This window comes from Neltuma alba, unplaced genomic scaffold (assembly GCF_004799145.2).
Source record: "Neltuma alba isolate B1F8T4 unplaced genomic scaffold, ASM479914v2 tig00012694_pilon, whole genome shotgun sequence".
Taxonomy (NCBI): domain Eukaryota; kingdom Viridiplantae; phylum Streptophyta; class Magnoliopsida; order Fabales; family Fabaceae; genus Neltuma; species Neltuma alba.
In genome coordinates, this window is record NW_021637121.1 from 341,235 (window position 1) to 361,443 (window position 20,209).

A 20,209-nucleotide genomic window follows, 5' to 3' on the forward strand; every position below is an offset into this window, starting at 1 on the left:
AAAGGTAATACCTATTTCTTTCAAATAATTAACTTAACTAGTTTTCTTAATCTGCTAAGATTAGTCAACTAACTCTTATATTAAAAACCAAAGGTAGTATAATTTATAGTTAGCCATTTTATAAATATTAAGAAAAATTGTTTTAGATTTGTCCTAAATCACAATTAATTTTTTAAGAGAATTTTACACATAAATAATTTACTTCGCAATATGAATTTAATTATCATGAATCTCTCCCCTAATCACAGTTTCTATGGTTGAGAGGGTGTAAAATGGGTCTTGTCATCTTGTGTAAGTCAACATCAAAATTAAATTATTGGAGCGAGGGATGTTTTTGGAATGAGACTTAGGCATATATTTTTCTCCATGATGTGATAATTAATTTACTTCTACATTTTTCATTTTGGCTTTGCCCAAGTCAATGGAGAGTGACAAGCACAACACAACTTGGGAGGCCATAGACTTTTCTCCATGGTGTGATGGTATCTTCATCTTTCCATTTCTCATTTTGTTTTCGCTGCAAAGAGCGGACCAAGTCAATGAACAATATGACGGACACTGGCTTCGGTGAAGCTTCCTGTGTCAATTTCATTTGGAGAGACGTATATTATATTACTTCCACGTCTAAATATAAATATAAAAACTATATATGAATTTATTTTGATTTTAAATATAAAATTTTAATCTATTTTTTCTTTCTAACTTTATAATTTCATTACGTCATTAATCCATCAAAAAATTGGTGAATAAATTTTTAAAAAATAATATAAATATATAATTAAATTATATATCTTATCAATGTTAAATAAAAATAAAAATTAAATTTTAAAAAATATATTTATAAAACATATATATGATTTAAAATTTAAAATTATTTTCATTTAAAATTAATATTATATTAAAAATAATTTTTAAAAGAAATAAAAAATCATAAAATAAATAGTAGAATAAATATTTAAAAATTATTTTGTCATAATAATAATTAAAATTAAAATTATTATATAGTTCATTTTTAGTTTTTAATGATATATATGTACATATATAATTATTTGCATAAAAAATATTATATATGTATATTTAATTTAAATTTTGTAGGTTCATTATAGTTTGATTGACAAAGGCACACACAAGGGTGCATGTCTGTAAATCTTTTTTTTTACTAAAGAAGACTTGTCAAAGTCTAAAAAAATAAATGCTACACTAGTAATTAGATGACAGGTCCTTTTCTTCTTTTGTCGTTTCGTATTCAAATTTGACGACAGAAAAACACGCAATGCGCCGTGATGGTTAGGATGAACAAAGAATAAAGAGAACGAATTTCCACCCTTGCAGGCACGTTGAGTTTTTCTGAATGCGCCTTAGTTTCCAGGAAACTCATCAAAGTTGTAGACTATATTAGTTAATTTGTAATAATAAGCCCTTGTGGATAGCTAGACTTAGGGCTTCTCTATTAGTCCGATGAAAAAATAAATTAAAGGCCAGCTGAGGGCCTCTTAACGACTCACTTTTCCATCTATACACACTTTTTGGTCATCGCTATCGTGATGACTAAAATTGATTGATCCGTCGCTTTGATTCCAAGGTGCAATGTATTTTGAAAAGGAATCATGGGTGGAAGATAAGGTTGTTACTTTCGTACATTGACCACGTCTAATCCCTAGCAACCCCATCTTCGAAATTCAATATAATCTCATTGTCTTGGAAAAATTCGCTGAGGCTTCAATTCCTCATTGAGTTTCATTTGGCTCCTCATTTTTAAAGGACAAATAAATTAAAATCGCACTTGTTTTGAAAATTTTGGATAACGGAGGTATCTTTAAAGAAGGGGGGGGGCAAAGGCATGTACACTACAAAAAACTTGATCCAATTAATAAGAATTGATATTTATTTCATAAGAATTTGAATTTAAATCAATACCAGGATCTCATTGATGAACAATTTATAAATATTTTTGTAAATACGTTGATCTTGAGTCTTGATTGCCTCGAAGTTTCAAAATCTAACTCATCTACAAGTTTTATTTTCCTTCTAAATGAAGCCGTTGGCATTTACACAATTAATTTCAATAAAAACCATGTTGAATTTTAGTCATTTTCAGCTGTCTCATTATCTACATGTTTTATGTGTTTTTGCTTAGAATAAGTCTCTGATAGAAAGCTAATAAAGATTAGGTCTAGTAAAATGAATTAGTCCCTCATAATATAATGAATCAAGACTTAAATCTGTGTGAGAAGAAATACCCATATTTAACTCAAACATATAATACTTACACAGATTAGGGTTCTAAGTCTAAAAAAATAAAGCAAATTATGCATTGTTCTTTCATCTCTTTTCTCTTGCGTGAACTTTTAAGCTGTGATTCCAACAGTTATTGTATTGCATTACAAACTATCAATTTAATTTCTTATGCTGTGCTACATAGCGAGTATATCTTGAATCTAAGTCTGAAACTCAACTTTTCTTGTTTGTGTTCTTAATTTTTATTAAACATATACTTCGATTACTAAAAACAAGCAGGTGTGTGTGTGTGTGTATATATATATATTCATATATATTTTCATACATATATGGAATGTCACCGGCCGGGAATTGCATCCTCATTATATTATTCTCTGTATGTCTTAATACTTCTTTATCCCTATGTTATTAAAATGTCGATCTATTGATTATTTCCCCACATTTGAAAATATTCAAATTAAATTAAAGGAGAAGAATTTGCTTGAGACCTGATGTGCTTATTCAAGTGATTTCTTTAGTATACTTCATGGGAATTATGGAAACCTTTTACGCCAAACCTACATGAAAGATTTACTTGGTATTTATATACGAAAATTAAGAATGAATGAGATATTTCCCCCTTAATTGATGATCGTACCTATTACAGCTAGATTACATATGAGGAGAATATATATTGAGATCATGTAGCGATGATCCAATTCCAGTGTTAATTATTGGCGATAAATTTTGACCATAAATTGCAATCATGCTTGGGTTGAACACATATCATAGGAGGGGGGAAAAAACAGAAGTCTTAGATATATGCTTTACATGTTGCATTCTTCTCTTCTCAAGACACAAGGCTCAAACAACATACGTGAACAAATGACATAACAACACACAACAAAAGGCAAACTTCAAAATCTACCAAACCGGTTAATATTTTATCATTATTGACTGTCACTCTACTTCTTGGATTATTTCTAAACCCTGCATCAGACTTCTTGTAGGCACGCTGGACCTTTTTCTTGTTGATGTACCTTCAGAATTAAAAGGATTAGAAGGTATTGGTAATTTGTCTCCTTCTCCTTCTAACATTTGAACCGCTACTTGCATTGATGGTCGATCCACAGGATGCCATTGAATGCACCACAGTCCCACTATTCCCAATTTTTTTACAGTTTTAGCATCACTGTCTTCGTCTATATGTATCCTTACATCCTCCCTTTCTTCTAAAATATTATAGATCCATTCGGGATAGTGAATGTGGGGAGCATTTTCTGTTGTGTCATGGGTGATCCTTCTTCCTCCTATTAATTCAAGTAGCAACATCCCAAAACTATAAACATCTGCTTTGTGAGATACATTTCCAAAATTTCGTGAGAAGACTTCTGGAGCAATGTAACCCAATGTTCCTCTGGCGTTAGTCATTGACACTATGCTTTGATCTTTGGAACACAATTTGGCCAGTCCAAAATCACATATTTTTGGAGTGAAGTCATCATCCAATAAAATATTGTGAGGTTTGATGTCAAAATGAAGTATGCGTTGCTCGCACCCTTGATGAAGATACTCAATTCCTTTGGCTATACCTAAAGCAATTTCATGAAGCTTTTTCCAACCAACAAAGTTTTGGCTTTTGTCTAATGAATTTATGAAATTTTGTAAGGAACCATTTGGAAAGTATTCGTAAACTAGTGCTCTTCTAAAGCCATCAGCACAAAAGCCCATTAAGCGAATAATGTTGACATGATGGATTTTGCCCATTGTTCCAACTTCAGTGATGAACTCTTCACCATTTCCTTCAGAATTAGTGAGGATCTTAACTGCAACTTCGAACTCAGATGAAACGTTTCCTTTGAACACTGTACCGAAAGATCCTTCCCCTAACTTTACTTCAAAGTGATTGGTAATCCTCTTGATTTCAGCATAAGAATATCGAGTTGGCTTGCGAGCTCTATAATCCTTGAGAAACTTTTCAATTATTGCTTGGCTTTCTTTCCTTGATTTGTAAGAGTTGCAAACATAATGAATTACAACAGGGGTCAACACTAGAAGAAGTGAGCCCAAGATTGATCCTGCATATGATGTGAGAGCTCAAATTGAGTTTCAAAATCTACAATTGGCCACTAGGAGAAAATACCAATATCAACTTGATGCTAACCTGTAATTACAAATTTGTTTGATAAGCCTGCAAATGAAATTAACATGATTGATCAATAGCATGCGTAAGAGAATTTAACCCAATCATGACTTACCATATGAGGAACTTTGATGCTTCACACCAGACAAGAAATGTATACATTCATGTGATTTTGAAGGTTTTTGGATTAGCTTGTTTTAAATATGAGAGAAGTTTTATCTTATGAAGTGCAAAAGAGCTTCTTCTTTTTTTTTTTAAGTGATTATGGGGATATGTCAAACAAGCACTTCATATGCTCATTAGAGGTAATTATTAAATTAACGGATGCATGTTATAGTCGATTTATCTAAATGATATACATTTTGACAAAGGGGATCAGGTTTTGATGCAAGAGATCAATATTACCTTTGTGACGAACCTCTAAACACGTAGTATCATAACTGGTAGTATTATTCCTTGTTGTGATATCCTTGAATCCACATCTTGTTCCCTTTAATTCACAATGTTCACACATTGGATGAGACCACATCAAATAAAGAGTGCTATTATCATCATGCTCAATAATGTCAAATGGGATGGATGAAACGTTGAATATTTTTTTGCAAAATAAGGGAAGCACTTCGATATCCTCATCAGAATAAACGGCATATACTTGATAGGTTGAGCCGCTTAGACACCTTGAATGTAGTATTATGTCCCTTGGTGACGAGCAATTGAAAATTGTAAAGTCATAAAGATAGCGGTCTATGAACTGGAAAGGGGAATGAAGTAGAGTGAGATAACGGACATGCCTTAAAAGGCAACCAGAAGGATCATATAACTGAATGGTTTGGGATTTGTAATCAATACGTTTGACATTAAGCTTGACTGATCCAGGAAGCTCAAGAACAGCATGTTTGGCAGAAGAACATTCTAAATCAAACCCAGGATAGCCGCACTGTTTTGATTGGTGTCCTTTTACTCGGAAAGGAAACCGAACAGGAAGTTTCCCACATGATGTTTCAGGTTCTGGACAGCTATTCCAACTTCCTACAGACTCTGAAAACAAAAGAATTAGCAAGAAACATAAGGGGAAGAAGGAGTTTACAGGTAAAGTTTCCATGTTCTGGCTTCTCCTAAGTAGCAAGATGAGATAACAAGTTCCTAATCTCATCTCAAATACGAAACCAAGCGGTTTTTCCAAACACGTGTAGCTTCCTAACACTTTCCTTGCATGATGTACTTGCTTACGTCAATAAACTCTCACCTTTGTGAGTTATAGGGAGTCCTGTCAAGCTGTCAAGTGTCAACTTCAGAATAATTTCTGGGCAACTTCTGGATAATAAGAAACATGTGGTGTCAATACACAAGCTGTCAGTGTCGTAAGAAAAATTTCTAGGCAGCTTCTTGATTATGCTAAATACATCGGTGGAAGGACTTTTATATGTCTTTCCGAAGTTGAGACTACTAATTACTCTTCATTTTGAGATCATGATAACGGACATGTGTTCCTCTTCAGGAAAATTTCTGGTCGCTTTGTTCCTGATGATGTTATTCTGCAGAACTTGCAAGGCATCAGATGGACACAAGAACTGCTCTAGTTTATGCGGAGATCACGATGTTATCAATCCTTTTCGGCTAAGAGAGTCTCCAGAGCAGTGTGGTGACCACAGGTACAGCCTATCTTGCGAGCACAACGAATTGGTAATGTGCTGGCAATCTGAGAGATACAGTGTTGTGTCCATTAATTATGAGAACTACACAATCTGAGTGAGGGATGCTAATATTCTAGAGTTGGATTCCTCTTCCCTTCCTGAGTATTCTTTAACATATGACAACTTTAGCGATATGGCTCCATATCGCGTCGGCTTTTATGAGGAGTATGAAGATGGACATGGGACGCGGCATGAATTGGGGAAATATATGATATACGTAAGGTGTGAACAACCTGTGGATTCCCCTCGGTTTGTGGACACATCTCCTTGCTTCAAAAATTCAAATGGCTCTGTAGCTTCTTCTTCTTCATATTCGTACGTGAATGTTGGCAGCGAAACTCTCAGTGACTTGGGGTTGGACGATGATTGTGGCGTAGAACTTATATATATGACGTCGGCGCCTGCTCCAAAGAACAACCAGTCTTGGTCCTGCACAGACATCCACAATATGCTTCTTTCTGGCTTTGAACTTTCATGGCTCAACAGTTTCTGCCCCAACTATAGAGAACACGCAATCTTACGTTTCCATCAAGGAAATATGCAACCAGTTTGTATTCCAAGTAAGTCCATTACGTTAGTCGATTTAATTCCATATGTCAATGCATATATGCTCGCTGGTAAAAAAAAAATTATATATATACACACATATATGCTCGACATACAGCTGGAGCTCATTTCTTCATTTTTGTTTTTTTTTAACCTTTGATTCATGCACTCTCTATCCTTACTCGTCCCTTGCATTTGGAATTCCTTGCAATAAATCAATCATATTGTTAACACCCTATGTGTACATGTAATTCCATTTTTTAGGATAAAAATATCTAAGCTTTTCCATTATTATATTTTACTTGATAAAATACGAACTAATTAATTTGTGTCGTTTCTTTTCTATGACTGGAAGAAAAATTTTTATAATTGAAAAAGCCTTCAATAATTATTATAATTAAACCCTAGCTTTTATCTGTATTTTTTTTTGGCCGAAAATTAGTTTCTACCTGTATTCTCGCAGTCCAGCTTTGTGTGTAAGCTTTAGATTGTTGCATATGAAAAGTCTGATTGAAATCAAGGCGTGTTGGCCAAAATTAAATCAAAGTGTGTGTAAAAATAAGAAGGAAAAAAAAAGAATGAAAATGCATGTCGACAAAATCGAGTAACTTTCTTTACATTCAATGAAAAAGAATTATATTCAATTTTACTTTTGTATTTATTAGATAAAATCAAGGAAAAATTGCAAAAAAAGACCTTAGAATTGTAAAAATGCAGATAGGGACCCTTGACAACTTCACTTTGGGTTTTGACAATAATAATATATCATGAAGTTGTCAAAACCCAAAGTGAAGTTGTCAATGGTCTCTATCTGCGTTTTTACAATTTTAAGATTTTTTTTGCAATTTCTCCTAAAATCAATGCAAGAATAAAATGAAGATGATTAAATGATAAAAGATATATTAAATATCTTGGTCCTTTTTTTTTTGAGTAAATTTTGGTCATAATATTCAGTTAACATTTAATATAAGTCCTCCTCCACCACTAACCTCAAGAATCACGATGACTTTACCTTGTATTTGGTAGGACTTAGGAGTACGTTGCAATGGATTATAAAGAAATGGAAATGAGATTACTAATACCTCATTTCATATGTTTTGAAAAAGACAGTAGCCCTCCTGTCTTTAATGTAACATTTAATTTGTAGTTCATATTTAATTACAAACTAGAAAGTAGTAATATTTTGTATTATGATATGTTTTTTTTAATTAAACTAGGAAGTAGTAATATTTTGTTTATTATATTTTTTTATTATAAAATATGAAAAGGATGAAAAAGATATAATGATAGATGACTAAGTTGCCCTTGATAAAATATTATTTACTTTCAAGAAGGCTCCCAATATATACATATACATCAAAATGTAATATTATATCAAAACTAATTAAAACAAAATAAATTAAAAAAATATGAATTCTGAATAAAATCGAAATAATAGATGTAAAAATGAAAATGATGAAAGATATAATAAAAAATAAATATAAACAAATATAAATGAAGATGAGAAAATAAAACGTAAATAATAAATGAAAGTTAAATAAAAAAAAGTTTATCGACATGTTAAAAATTCATTATATTTTGGTTATACTCATATCTGAGGGACAATTTTGACTTTACCATACTTCCATTCTCCTCCATTATACAGATGGAATGGTTTTCCTAGCTTTTAGTGGAAAATATCCCCCCCCCCCCCCGGGGGGAAAAAAACCCGACACACGCGCACACTCCACCAGGGCCAATCCCTCGATTTGTTACTATATTCTTGAACAAAACTATCCTACATTCCTTGTAACACAAGAGAGACCAAGTTTAATTTGATTTTTTTCCCGCAAGAGTCAATTATGACTTTTGTCATCTTCTGCGTAATTTTCATTTTTGAATGCTTGGCTATCAATACCCGGAATTATCGGTTGTTAATTAACTTTCGTTTTGCCAAGGGAGAAAACTGGTGTCATGTTTGGTCTATGAAACAATCTTTGATTGAAATTGAAACGCTAAAAAATAAGAATGAGAGTAAAAATGAGTTTTAATTTGACGAGTAATGAAAAGGAGAGATATTATATCCTTTTTTAAAAAAATGTGAACTAATTATGTTGGAGAATTCGTTTTAAATTTGAGGAAAAATTACACTGAAGTTTCACATAAGAATGGTAAATACAGCAAAATCCCACCTAATGACCAAATAGCTCTAAAGTCCCTAGGTACTTGGGTATAAATAAGTTTAGGATCACAATTACCAAATTTCCGATTGGATTGAAAAATATCTCTCCCATATTCCCGTCTAACCATACCTTTTTAGGAAAAAAAATAGCATTTGTTGTCTTTTGCTTATCTCCTAAACTATTTTTTCTTTAGATGAAGACGGCACTTTAATTTTTATACTTTCAACTACTTATCTATATTTTTTTTTATAAACTATGTCACTTTAATCTAGCATTAACATATTCCCCATATTGCTTGAACCATCATAGTTTTCATTATGGGAAAAAGTGATCCTACGTCGCAAGGATATTATGATTAGCACGCTAGCACTTGTCCGTCCACCTTAAACTCATGCTATCCTCTAGTATTCTCCTCCTTTTAATTATTTTTTTTTGTCAATTATTTTTCTTAATTTCTAAGAAAAATCATGTATGATATATCAGCTAAATACGTATCATCTATAGTTCACAACCATCACACATTTAATTTTTTCTTAGTTCTAAGGAATATATATATCTTATATTTTTTTCTTGGATATCATTTTGTTGTTGTTGTTGTTATTATTATTATTATTTGGTTTTACAATAGTCTACCACATATCCGTACTGATACATTCGTGCATCTGGTGTGGCATCAGGAATTTCTGTCGCGCTTATGGGGATCCTTTGGTTAATCGCAGGTAAGGCATCTCACGATAGCTTGTAACTTTTTCGGTTCTATGCTTGGAAGTTGCACAGGATCAAAGAATTAATCTCATTGAAAAACATCATAAATTTCTGCTGCTTATATATAAATTTTTTATGAATCTACTATCAAATTTGTCCTACATCAACATTTTCCCCCTTCACAAATGACCTTCATGAGTTATTCATTTTACTATAAACTTTATTAAATGACGGTGTGTTTTTATTTTATTTTTCTCTTACGACATATAAATAATTGTTTCTATGCTGCGAAGGAATAGCTAGGGTCAAAAGCTCACCTCCATACTAAAATAACAACTTCACAACCTATTAAGCGTTGCACTAACTGTTTTCACATTAATCATAGTACTATCTCGTGAGAGAAACTGATGTCAATTTTTTTCTCCTCTGTTTTGCAGTAACATGCATGTTGTTAGGTAAATATCCCTTGATTTTGGCAGACTTGTCTAATTTTGAAGAGTAGACAGTTCAATGACTGGCCAAACAATAGAAACTCAATACTAGTTTCAGGTAAAGGGTACTTTCTGATTATCTATTTTCTCATTTAAATTTTCATTAACAACGATGTATACTGGAGGTAAATTTGTGCTGGGGGCTCCTTTTGTCATTGCCCTTTTGATCTATAAATGCCGACGAAGGCACTTATCAATGTATGAAAGCATTGAAGATTTTCTGCAAAGCGACAACAACATCATCCCTATAAGGTACTCCTACAATGACATCAAGAAGACGACAAAAGGATTTAAAATAAGACTTGGAAAAGGAGGCTATGGCTCTGTGTTCAAAGGACAACTTCGAAGTGGTCGTGATGTGGCTGTCAAGATGTTGGATAATGCGGAAGCCAATGGTCAGGATTTCATCAACGAGGTTGCAACACTTGGTAGAATCCACCATGTTAATGTTGTGCAACTCATAGGTTATTGTGTGGAAGGATCAAAGCGTGCTCTTGTATATGAGTTCATGAAAAATGGGTCTCTTGACAAATACATTCTCTCTAAACCTAATGATAATGAGCAATCCTTGAATCTTCATCAATTGTATGCCATTTCTCTCAGAGTAGCTCGTGGTATTGAATATCTTCACAAAGGGTGCAATATGCAAATTCTTCATTTTGATATAAAGCCGCACAACATCCTTCTTGATGACAACTTCATCCCAAAGGTTTCTGATTTTGGGCTTGCTAAACTCTATCCTACAAATGATAATATTATGTCTCTTACAGCAGCAAGAGGAACTATAGGATACATGGCTCCCGAGCTCTTCTACAAAAATATAGGTGGAGTCTCCTATAAGGCTGATTTGTATAGCTTTGGGATGTTATTAATGGAGATGGCTGGTAGAAGGAAGAATCTGAATGTGTTGGCTGAGCAATCAAGTCAATTTTATTTTCCTTTTTGGGCTTATGATCAGTTAAATGAAGGGAATGAAATTACCATAGCAGATGCAACAGAGGAAGAAATGAAAGTGGCAAGGAAAATGCTGATCGTTGGGTTGTGGTGCATTCAAACCAAGCCTAGCGATCGTCCTTCAATGAACAGAGTTGTGGAGATGCTTGAGGGAGACGAGCAAGACTTGGAATTACCTCAAAAGCCTTATCTATATCCAAAAGAGTTACCAGCAAGGGATGATAATGCATATTCAACACAACGATCCAACTCATCAAGCAATCATCCTTCAAGGGAAAAGGCTTTTGAAGCAGAGGAGCAAGAGTCAGTATCGCCTCAGCAGTCTCTTCTATATACACAAGATTCACCAACAATTGATGTTAGTGCTCATTTACTTTCAACGCCTAGATCCTCTGATCCTTTAGTGAATAATCCTAAAGAGACAACCTCATTTTTAACTAAACCGAACAGGAAGGAAATTGAACCATTTAAAGTGCTAAATCTTTAAAAAAATCATTAAAAAAATTAAAAACTAAACCATTTTTTATACATAAAATATCAAATATCACTCATTTTATATAGAATTTAATGATAAAAAGAACAACAAGAAAAATTTGGGAAGAGCCCAAAATTAAAAGGAAGTAGGGGGCAGTGCCAAGGGGTAGCTTACACCCCACTCCCCGTGACTCATCTTAATAAGAATTTTAATGCTTTCCATGTTCATGTGAATTTGTATATCTATTAGAAGCGACAATTATATGAATGAATCCATGGTATGGTCTGACATTTGGATTTGTTGAGAAAGTAGACCAGATCATACCTATTTCAAAGCATGCAGTTTCATTACTAATGCTGCTATTCTTGAACCTGCACCTTCTTCCCGATGATTCGCAATGTTTACACCTAGGATTAGACCACTTCAGATGAAGACTGTAATCATCTCTAAATATCTTCCCTGGGACGGATGAAATGTTAAATACTTTGGTGCAAGACAGCAACTGAAATTGTCTGATGTATGCACTTGATGAAATGGCATATACGTGATAGGTAGATCTGCGCTGGCAAGTTGAGATTAATTTCACGTCCTCGGAGCTTTTCGGCTGTGAGCAATTGAAGACAGTGAAGTCATCATCATCATCATCATCAAGAAACAAGCTGGCTTGCAGCTGGAAAGGGGAAGGAGGAGGAAGAGTGAGACTAGGGAGATGCAGAGAGAGGCAACCATGAGGATCATAGAGCTGAACAGTTTGGGAAGTGTAATCAATGTGTTTGACGTTGAGTTTGATTGAAGGAGGTAGCTCAAGAACAGCAAATTGGTGGAGGAACATTGTAAACCAAACCCAGGATAACCACACTCTCTAGGTTGGCGTCCTATTATCCGGAAAGGAAATGGAACAGCAAGGTTTCCACATTTTGTTTCAGGTTCTGGACAGCTACTTCGACTTCCTACAGATTCTGAGAACCCAGCTATTAGCAACAAGCAAATAATGAAGGAGTTTGCCGTTGAAGTTCCCATCATCTCCACCCTCTGGCTTTCTCCCAGTAGCTAGATGAGTGATTTTTGTTTTTTGTTTTTTTTGTTTTCCTTAAATTTAGTCCTTGTAGTTTCAAAATTCCTTAAAACCTATCAAAGTTAGTCCTTGAAGTTAACTATAAATTATATAGAAGTCCCTGACAAGAAAGCGTGGGAAAATGAGACGATAATATACTGACAAGGTCCACGCCATCACGATCACTTGGGTGAAATGGTAGCTTTGTTTGCTAATAACTATGCATGCATTCACTGAAGCCCCCTATCTTTGTAATAGGAAAACATAGCCTTGGTGGCATTTCTCTCTCTCTGTTTTCCCGCCTCCCCCTTCTCATTAGTTATATCATTTTTTTATGCAATCATTAGTTATATCATTGCTTAACACTCTCTATAATGTGAATAAAAAAAATTCATTAAATAATGAGAGGATACTTCTATCAGATTTATCTTATAGTGTTGCTATAACTTCTCTATCTTATACACTCTCTGTAATTTAGCTGTGGTGTTCTTGACTCAAACACGTGTGTGCATGTAATTTGTAAAATCTATTGATGGAATCCAAAGGCATTGAAGGAACAATATCATCGAATAAAGACTTGTACAAAAGGTATTTCACACGGTCAATAAGCTTATGCATAGAGCAGTAAAGACCAAAAACCAGACTCAAATGAATGAAATGATACGACGGATGGTGCGAACATGGACGAACTAGCTTATGCATTTGAAAAAATTTTATGGAGCCACCAAATCCCTTATGTCAAACAAGCAGAGTAACATCCTTTTACTCAGAAAGGAAACCGAACAGGAAGTTTTCCACGTGATGTTTCAGGTTCTGGACGGCTATTTGAGCTTCCTACAGACACTAGAAACCTTAGAGTTAGCAACAAGAATACAGAGAAGAAGGAGTTTACGACCGCAGTTTCCATATCTCTAGCGTTTGGCTTGCCAAAGAGAAACCACGCTGTCAAATAGGTAAGTCCATTAATTGTTTTTTTTCCTGCTTACGTTGATGTTCCATTATTGAATTTTGATGTAATTCTAGTTGCCAATAATATTATACAAGTGGTACAAAACCATTTTTTGGGAAAAATATATCATTTTTTGGTTCAGGGTGTGTGTATCATATATTCATATGCATTCCCCTGTTATCATATATATTTTTAAAATAAAAAATATAATTAAAAAAACTAGTGTCGATGAAATTGAATTCGTTTGGTTTGTATATGCAATAAAGAAAGCAATAAACTATCTAGTTAAGAGCAATCTATTCATTAGCCTTAGCGCACTGAGATGACTATTTTTTAAAGAGGAATCTATCCATTACCCTAAGCACCCTGAGATGACTATTTTTTGCTATTGACAAATTTGGAAGGTATTACTTGTGTTTTGAAAAGAATGCTTTTCTGTTTGAATTTTTTTAATCCATAAAAACATTTAAATACTTAAAAGTAAAGAGTTAGCAACACACGGACAGAATAAAATCTCAATCATTATCATATTATCAGTAAAATATTTTTTTTGCCCGCATCTTGTCAGTAAAATACATATACCATATCCCTGTACTTATACATTTGTTTATCTGGTGTAGCAGTAGCAAGTGGCATTTTCAAAATGATCCTTTTAATTATCCAGGGTAAGGCACTCCATCATAACTTCTAACTTCTTTGATTCCATCTTGCATAAAACATCCTTGCAAGTTGCACTGTAATGAGGATCTCACAGAAAAAAGAAAGTCAGAGATCTCTACTGCTCATGTATAAAACTTTTATGAATTTACTGTTAAAGATTTGTCTTAGACATCAACCTTTTTCCCCTTTCACAAATGATTTTTATGACCTATTCATTTGATTATTACTCCTCCAATTCTTAATATAGGACTTAATTATTGAGTTGATTTTGGTCTTAAATATAAAAATTATTTCTCATATTTATCAAATTTTTTTAAATTACCTTTATGAATACTCCTTCAACTATAATCAAGTAGAAGAGGGAGATGAGATATTAAGGAAGATGATTATGGTGTTTTAGAAAAAACATGTCAAATTTCTTATGATTAACTAAGTTACCTGACTTTCTTAATTTAATCAAATTAGTTAAATATGTTTTATATTAAGGACCAGAAGAGTATAATCTTTATTGAATAATAGTGTACTTTTATTTTATTTTTCTTGTACGATGTATAAATAATTGTTTATAGGTTGCGAAGGAAATAGCTAATGCCAAGAGCTCACCTTCACACTAATATGTATTCAATATGTGGCACTAACTATTTTAACATTACAGTTATTTTCTCTTTATGGAAGCTAATATTAGTTTTTTTTTTCTATTTTTCAGATCTTGTGGGCTACGTACACACTATATTAGGTAATCCCTTGACTACTCCAACAGATTTATCTAATTCATAAGAGTGTGAATATGAATAGTTTAATAACTAGCCAAGCAATAATAATGAAGTACTCGTCCAAGGGCGCGTTCTAATTTTTCAAATTTTCATGAACGGTTTATCATACTCTTGGTAAAATTGTTCTGGGGACTCCATTTGTCATTGCCCTTATGATCTATAAATGTCTGCGGAGACATTTATCAATGTAAGACAACATTGAAGAATTTTTGCAGAGTGACAACAATATCATGCCTATAAGGTACTTCTATGGAGAAATCAAGAAGATGACAAAAGGGTTTAAAATCAAACTTCGGAAAGGAGGTTATGGCTTTGTGTTCAAAGGAAAACTTCGAAGTGGTTGTGAGGTAGCTGTCAAGATGGTGGATAAGCCCAAAGCTGATAATCAAGAATTCATAAATGAAGTTGCTACACTTGGTACAATCCACCATATGAATGTCGTGCAACTCATTGGTTACTGTGTGGAGGGATTGAAACATGCTCTTATATATGAGTTCATGCAAAATAGATCTCTCGACAAATACATTTTCTCTAAACACGACAATGAGCAATCCTTTGATCTTCATCAATTGTATGCCATTTTTGGTGGAGTAGCTCATGGTATTGAATATCTTCACAAAGGTTGCAACATGCAAATTCTGCATTTTGATATAAAGCCACACAACATCCTTCTTGATGACAACTTCATCCCTAAGGTTTCTGATTTTGGCCTTGCTAAACTCTACCCTACTAGTGATAGCATTGTGTCACTCACAACTATAAGAGGTACGATAGGACACATGGCCCCTGAACTTTTCTATAGAAACGTGGGTGGAATCTCTAACAAAGCGGATGTGTATAGTTTTGGGAAGTTATTAATGGACATTGCTGGTAGAAGAAAGAATCTAAATGTGTCAGCTGCACAGTCAAGTCATTTTTACTTCCCCTTCTGGGTTTATGATCAATTAAATGAAGGAAATGAGATTAACATAGAAAATGCAACAGAAGAAGAAATGAAGTTGGCAAGGAAAATCATGATTGTGGGACTGTGGTGCATCCAAACTAGGCCAAATGATCGTCCTTCAATGAACAAAGTTGCAAAGATGCTTGAGGGGGAGGAGCATGACTTAGAAATGCCTCAAAAGCCTTATTTTTATCCACAAGATATTCTGAATGTGGATGTTAGTAACCATTCAAATTCGATAATGTCATCCTCTGATCTATCAGTAAGTAATTATACAGATACAACATCATTTTTAGCTCAAGAAGATGAAAGATCATCATAGCATTGTTTATAGTTCTCCAGACATTTCTGTAAGGTTCTCAGTTATGAATCAGAATATTTCCTTTTGTTAGATTAGTACAGTTTTATTTTTTTGGGTAGACAAGTCAGCATGGTTTGTTTCTGTGTTAGGCCTTCAAGTTGACTTTCCTTATCCATTGGACATTGCAGAATGGCTTAAGATCTCAGCAAGACAGATAATTAATGACCCATTGCATAAGCTTTCTAACATAATGCACTATGTTGTTGTTCTTAGTTATTTGGCACTGGCAAGATTTATGTCTCTTTGGATAACACTTGCTGTTTTTATATGAAGCAAAAATGATCAAAAAATATTGCCAGTGGGTAAAATTCTCTTTTAAAGCATTCCTAAATGAATTATACAAAATTGTTTGGAAGCATCCATTCTATATTAAATAGATTTAAACTAATAATAAATACTCATATAAATATCCTAACATGCACTTCAAGTCTATTCTACTTAGTTTTGCAAATGAAATGTCGCTAAGAGTCTCTCCCAAGTATCAATGCTGAACTATACTCTGTCATGAAATAGTATACAGCCTATAGATATAGTTGGTCTGCATTTGAACTCAAAACATCAGGATTCAGATCAGATGTAATATATTCTTCATAGAACTTTACATATTCTTAACTTGAGAAAAAAAATAGTCCAGAATTGAGGGCTCTCTTAGGAATTTGACTGCTAAATGCCAATTTTCAGAATATTACGCACCAGAAAACTCAGACAGAGACAGAGAGAAAAGCAACACGATCCAAAGATCCTTAAGCCAATACCAAAGAGTTCCTAGCGTATTGGCATCTCCATCTCAAAAAGAAAATAAATATTGATCATATAAATAATTAACAAGGCTTCCATATATTTACATATTGCATTTTCTATATATACTGGAGTGACTGAAGACTTAAAACTACAAACTTAAACAATGACAGAACCACGATCACTGATCAGAAGGAAAACCAATATTAATATTTGACATTTATTAACTCTCACTCTACTTCATGGATTATTTCTAAACCTTTCATCACAAGTCTAGCAGGCTTACTGGCTCTTGTACTTGTTGAAGGACCTTCAGAGTCGAAAGGATTAGGACGTATTGGTAATTTATCTCCTTCTCCTTCCAACATTTGAACCACGACCCGTATTGATGGTCGATCCACAGCATGCCATTGGATGCACCACAGTCCCACTACTCCTAATTTTTTTGGCAATTATAGCATCCTCTTCTTCCTCAATATGAATTCTTATAACTTCTCTTCCTTCTAGAATATTATAGATCCATTCAGGATAGGAGATGTGGGCTGCATTTTCTTCTACATCATTGGTGATCCTTCTTCCCCCGTCACTTGAAGTAGAAGCATCCCATAACTATAAACATCGGCTCTGTGAGGCACATTTCCAAAGTTTCCAGAGAATACTTCGGGAGCCATATAGCCAAAAGTACCTATGGCATTAGTTATTGACACTATGCTTTGATTTTTAGAACATAATTTGGCTAGCCCAAAATCAGATATTTTTGGAGTTAAATCACTATCTAATAGAACATTTTGAGATTTTATGTCAAGATGAAGTATGTGCTTCTCACAACCATGATGAAGATACTCAATTCTTTTGGCTATGCTTGAAGCAATTTCTTATAACTTTTTCCAACCAGGATAGTTTTGCCTTTGGCCAAGTGAATTTATGAAATTTTGTAATGAACCATTTGGTAAGTACTCATAAACAAGTGCTCTTCTAAAGCCATCAGCACAGAAGCCGACGAAGTGAATGATGTTGACATGATGGATTTTGGCCATGGTTCCAACTTCAATGATGAAGTCTTCACCATTTCCTATTTCTGAATCAGAAAGAATTTTCACTGCAACTTTGTACTAGGATGAAATGTTTCCTTCGAACACAGCACCAAAAGATCCTTCTCCTAACTTTCTTTAAATTGATTGGTAATTCTCTTAATTCCAGCATAAGAATACCTGGTGGGCTCGAGTGCTTTGTAATCTTTCAGAAACTTGTCAAGTATTTCCCGGCTTTCTTTCTGTGATCTGTAAGAATCGATGAAGTAATGAACTGTAACAATAATTGCTGCTAGACCACAATGACTCCTGCACATATAAGAACTCAAATTTAACAGGAAAAACTAAACTTCATTGGAAAATTCTAAGCTCAATTTGAGAGCTAACCTCCGGTTAAAAACTTGTTTGATGAACCTGCAAATTAAATAAATTAGCATGATATTGGTCAGCTTTGCACATGCACTCAAGTACTTATATATTACTTCTCTTGTCCTTAATATAGGACCTAATTAGAAGGTTACTTTTGATCCTAAATATAGGATATATTTCTCATATTTACCAATCCTTTCATAAATTACCCCTATTAAATAATTAAATACCACAATAATACTTATTACTCATTAATAATACACCTATATATTTTATAAAATGAGTGAGTACTTATTACTCATTAATTCCACACATACATCAATTCTACCTTTATATTTTTAATAAAATAATTTAAATTTTCTTTTTAAATGTCAGTTTTTAAAAGAAGTTTTAACTGAGAGTATTTTGGGAAACATATGTTATATTTATGATTATTACTTAACTTAACTATTTTTTTTAATTTAATCAAAATACTCCTATTAAATAGGTCCTATATTAAAGATCGGAGGAATATTATATTTCTTTATATCATAGATTTTTTAGAAAGCATAGGCCCACATGACTCAGAGAGTGGTGTTAGCTGCTCCCTAGGTGATGCCCCTTAATTTTGGAGCTTTTTCTAAATTCTTTTTTGTGATTTTTTTTTTTACCATTAGATTCTATATATTTTGATATCTTATTTGCAGAAAATGATTTAGTTTTTAATGTTTTATGATTTTTTTTTAAAGATTTAGCACTCTAAGTTAAAAAGAAATTGAACCATTTAAAGTGCTAAATCTTTAAAAAAATCATTAAAAAAATTAAAAACTAAACCATTTTTATACATAAAATATCAAATATCACTCATTTTATATAGAATTTAATGATAAAAAGAACAACAAGAAAAATTTGAGAAGAGCCCAAAATTAAAAGGAAGTAGGGGGCAGCACCAAAGGGTAGCTTACACCCTGCTCCCCGTGACTCATCTTAATAAGAATTTTAATGCTTTCCATGTTCATGTGAATTTGTATATCTATTAGAAGCAACAATTATATGAATGAATCCATGGTATGGTCTGACATTTGAATTTGTTGAGAAAGTAGACCAGATCATACCTATTTCAAAGCATGCAGTTTCATTACTAATGCTGCTATTCTTGAACCCGCATCTTCTTCCCGATGATTCGCAATGTTTACACCTAGGATTAGACCACTTCAGATGAAGACTGTAATCATCTCTAAATATCTTCCCTGGGACGGATGAAATGTTAAATACTTTGGTGCAAGACAGCAACTGAAATCGTCTGTTGTATGCACTTGATGAAATGGCATATACGTGATAGGTAGATCTGCGCTGGCAAGTTGAGATTAATTTCACATCCTTGGAGCTTTTCGGCTGCGAGCAATTGAAGACGATGAAGTCATCATCATCATCAAGAAACAAGCTGGCTTGCAGCTGGAAAGGGGAAGGAGGAGGAAGAGTGAGACTAGGGAGATGCAGAGAGAGGCAACTATGAGGATCATAGAGCTGAACAGCTTGGGAAGTGTAATCAATGTGTTTGACGTTGAGTTTGATTGAAGGAGGTAGCTCAAGAACAGCAAATTGGTGGAGGAACATTGTAAACCAAACCCAGGATAACCACACTCTCTAGGTTGGCATCCTATTATCCGGAAAGGAAATGGAACAGCAAGGTTTCCACATTTTGTTTCAGGTTCTGGACAGCTACTTCGACTTCCTACAGATTCTGAGAACCCAGCTATTAGCAACAAGCAAATAATGAAGGAGTTTGCCGTTGAAGTTCCCATCATCTCCACCCTCTGGCTTTCTCCCAGTAGCTAGATGAGTGATTTTTGTTTTTTGTTTTTTTGTTTTCCTTAAATTTAGTCCTTGTAGTTTCAAAATTCCTTAAAACCTATTAAAGTTAGTCCTTGAAGTTAACTATAAATTGTATAGAAGTCCCTGACA

The 20,209-nt window shown here is 33.7% G+C and overlaps 3 protein-coding genes and 2 pseudogenes across 3 annotated transcripts; 2 read left to right on the forward strand and 3 right to left on the reverse strand.

Annotated features, from left to right (window-relative positions):
• Nucleotides 1–3,017: 3,017 nt before the first annotated feature.
• On the reverse strand, nucleotides 3,018–5,462 carry LOC114729948 (rust resistance kinase Lr10-like). Its single transcript, XM_028916971.1, has 3 exons — nucleotides 4,766–5,462; nucleotides 4,382–4,408; nucleotides 3,018–4,295 (listed from the first exon to the last, which is right to left on the reverse strand). Exons 1-3 carry the CDS (start codon nucleotides 5,460–5,462, stop codon nucleotides 3,178–3,180), a joined length of 1,842 nt encoding a protein of 613 aa, XP_028772804.1. The 3' UTR covers nucleotides 3,018–3,177.
• Nucleotides 5,463–5,898: 436 nt separating this feature from the next.
• On the forward strand, nucleotides 5,899–11,399 carry LOC114729949 (rust resistance kinase Lr10-like). The gene is made up of 3 exons (XM_028916972.1): nucleotides 5,899–6,614; nucleotides 9,391–9,481; nucleotides 9,905–11,399. Exon 3 carries the CDS (start codon nucleotides 10,071–10,073, stop codon nucleotides 11,397–11,399), a length of 1,329 nt encoding a protein of 442 aa, XP_028772805.1. The 5' UTR covers nucleotides 5,899–6,614; nucleotides 9,391–9,481; nucleotides 9,905–10,070.
• A 196-nt stretch (nucleotides 11,400–11,595) lies between these two features.
• Nucleotides 11,596–12,219, reverse strand: LOC114729950 (RING-H2 finger protein ATL22-like). Its single transcript, XM_028916973.1, has one exon. It carries the CDS (start codon nucleotides 12,217–12,219, stop codon nucleotides 11,596–11,598), a length of 624 nt encoding a protein of 207 aa, XP_028772806.1.
• Nucleotides 12,220–14,927: 2,708 nt separating this feature from the next.
• Nucleotides 14,928–16,088, forward strand: LOC114729952 (rust resistance kinase Lr10-like; annotated as a pseudogene).
• Nucleotides 16,089–17,095: 1,007 nt separating this feature from the next.
• Nucleotides 17,096–19,861, reverse strand: LOC114729953 (LEAF RUST 10 DISEASE-RESISTANCE LOCUS RECEPTOR-LIKE PROTEIN KINASE-like 2.4; annotated as a pseudogene).
• Between the last annotated feature and the right edge of the window lie 348 nt (nucleotides 19,862–20,209).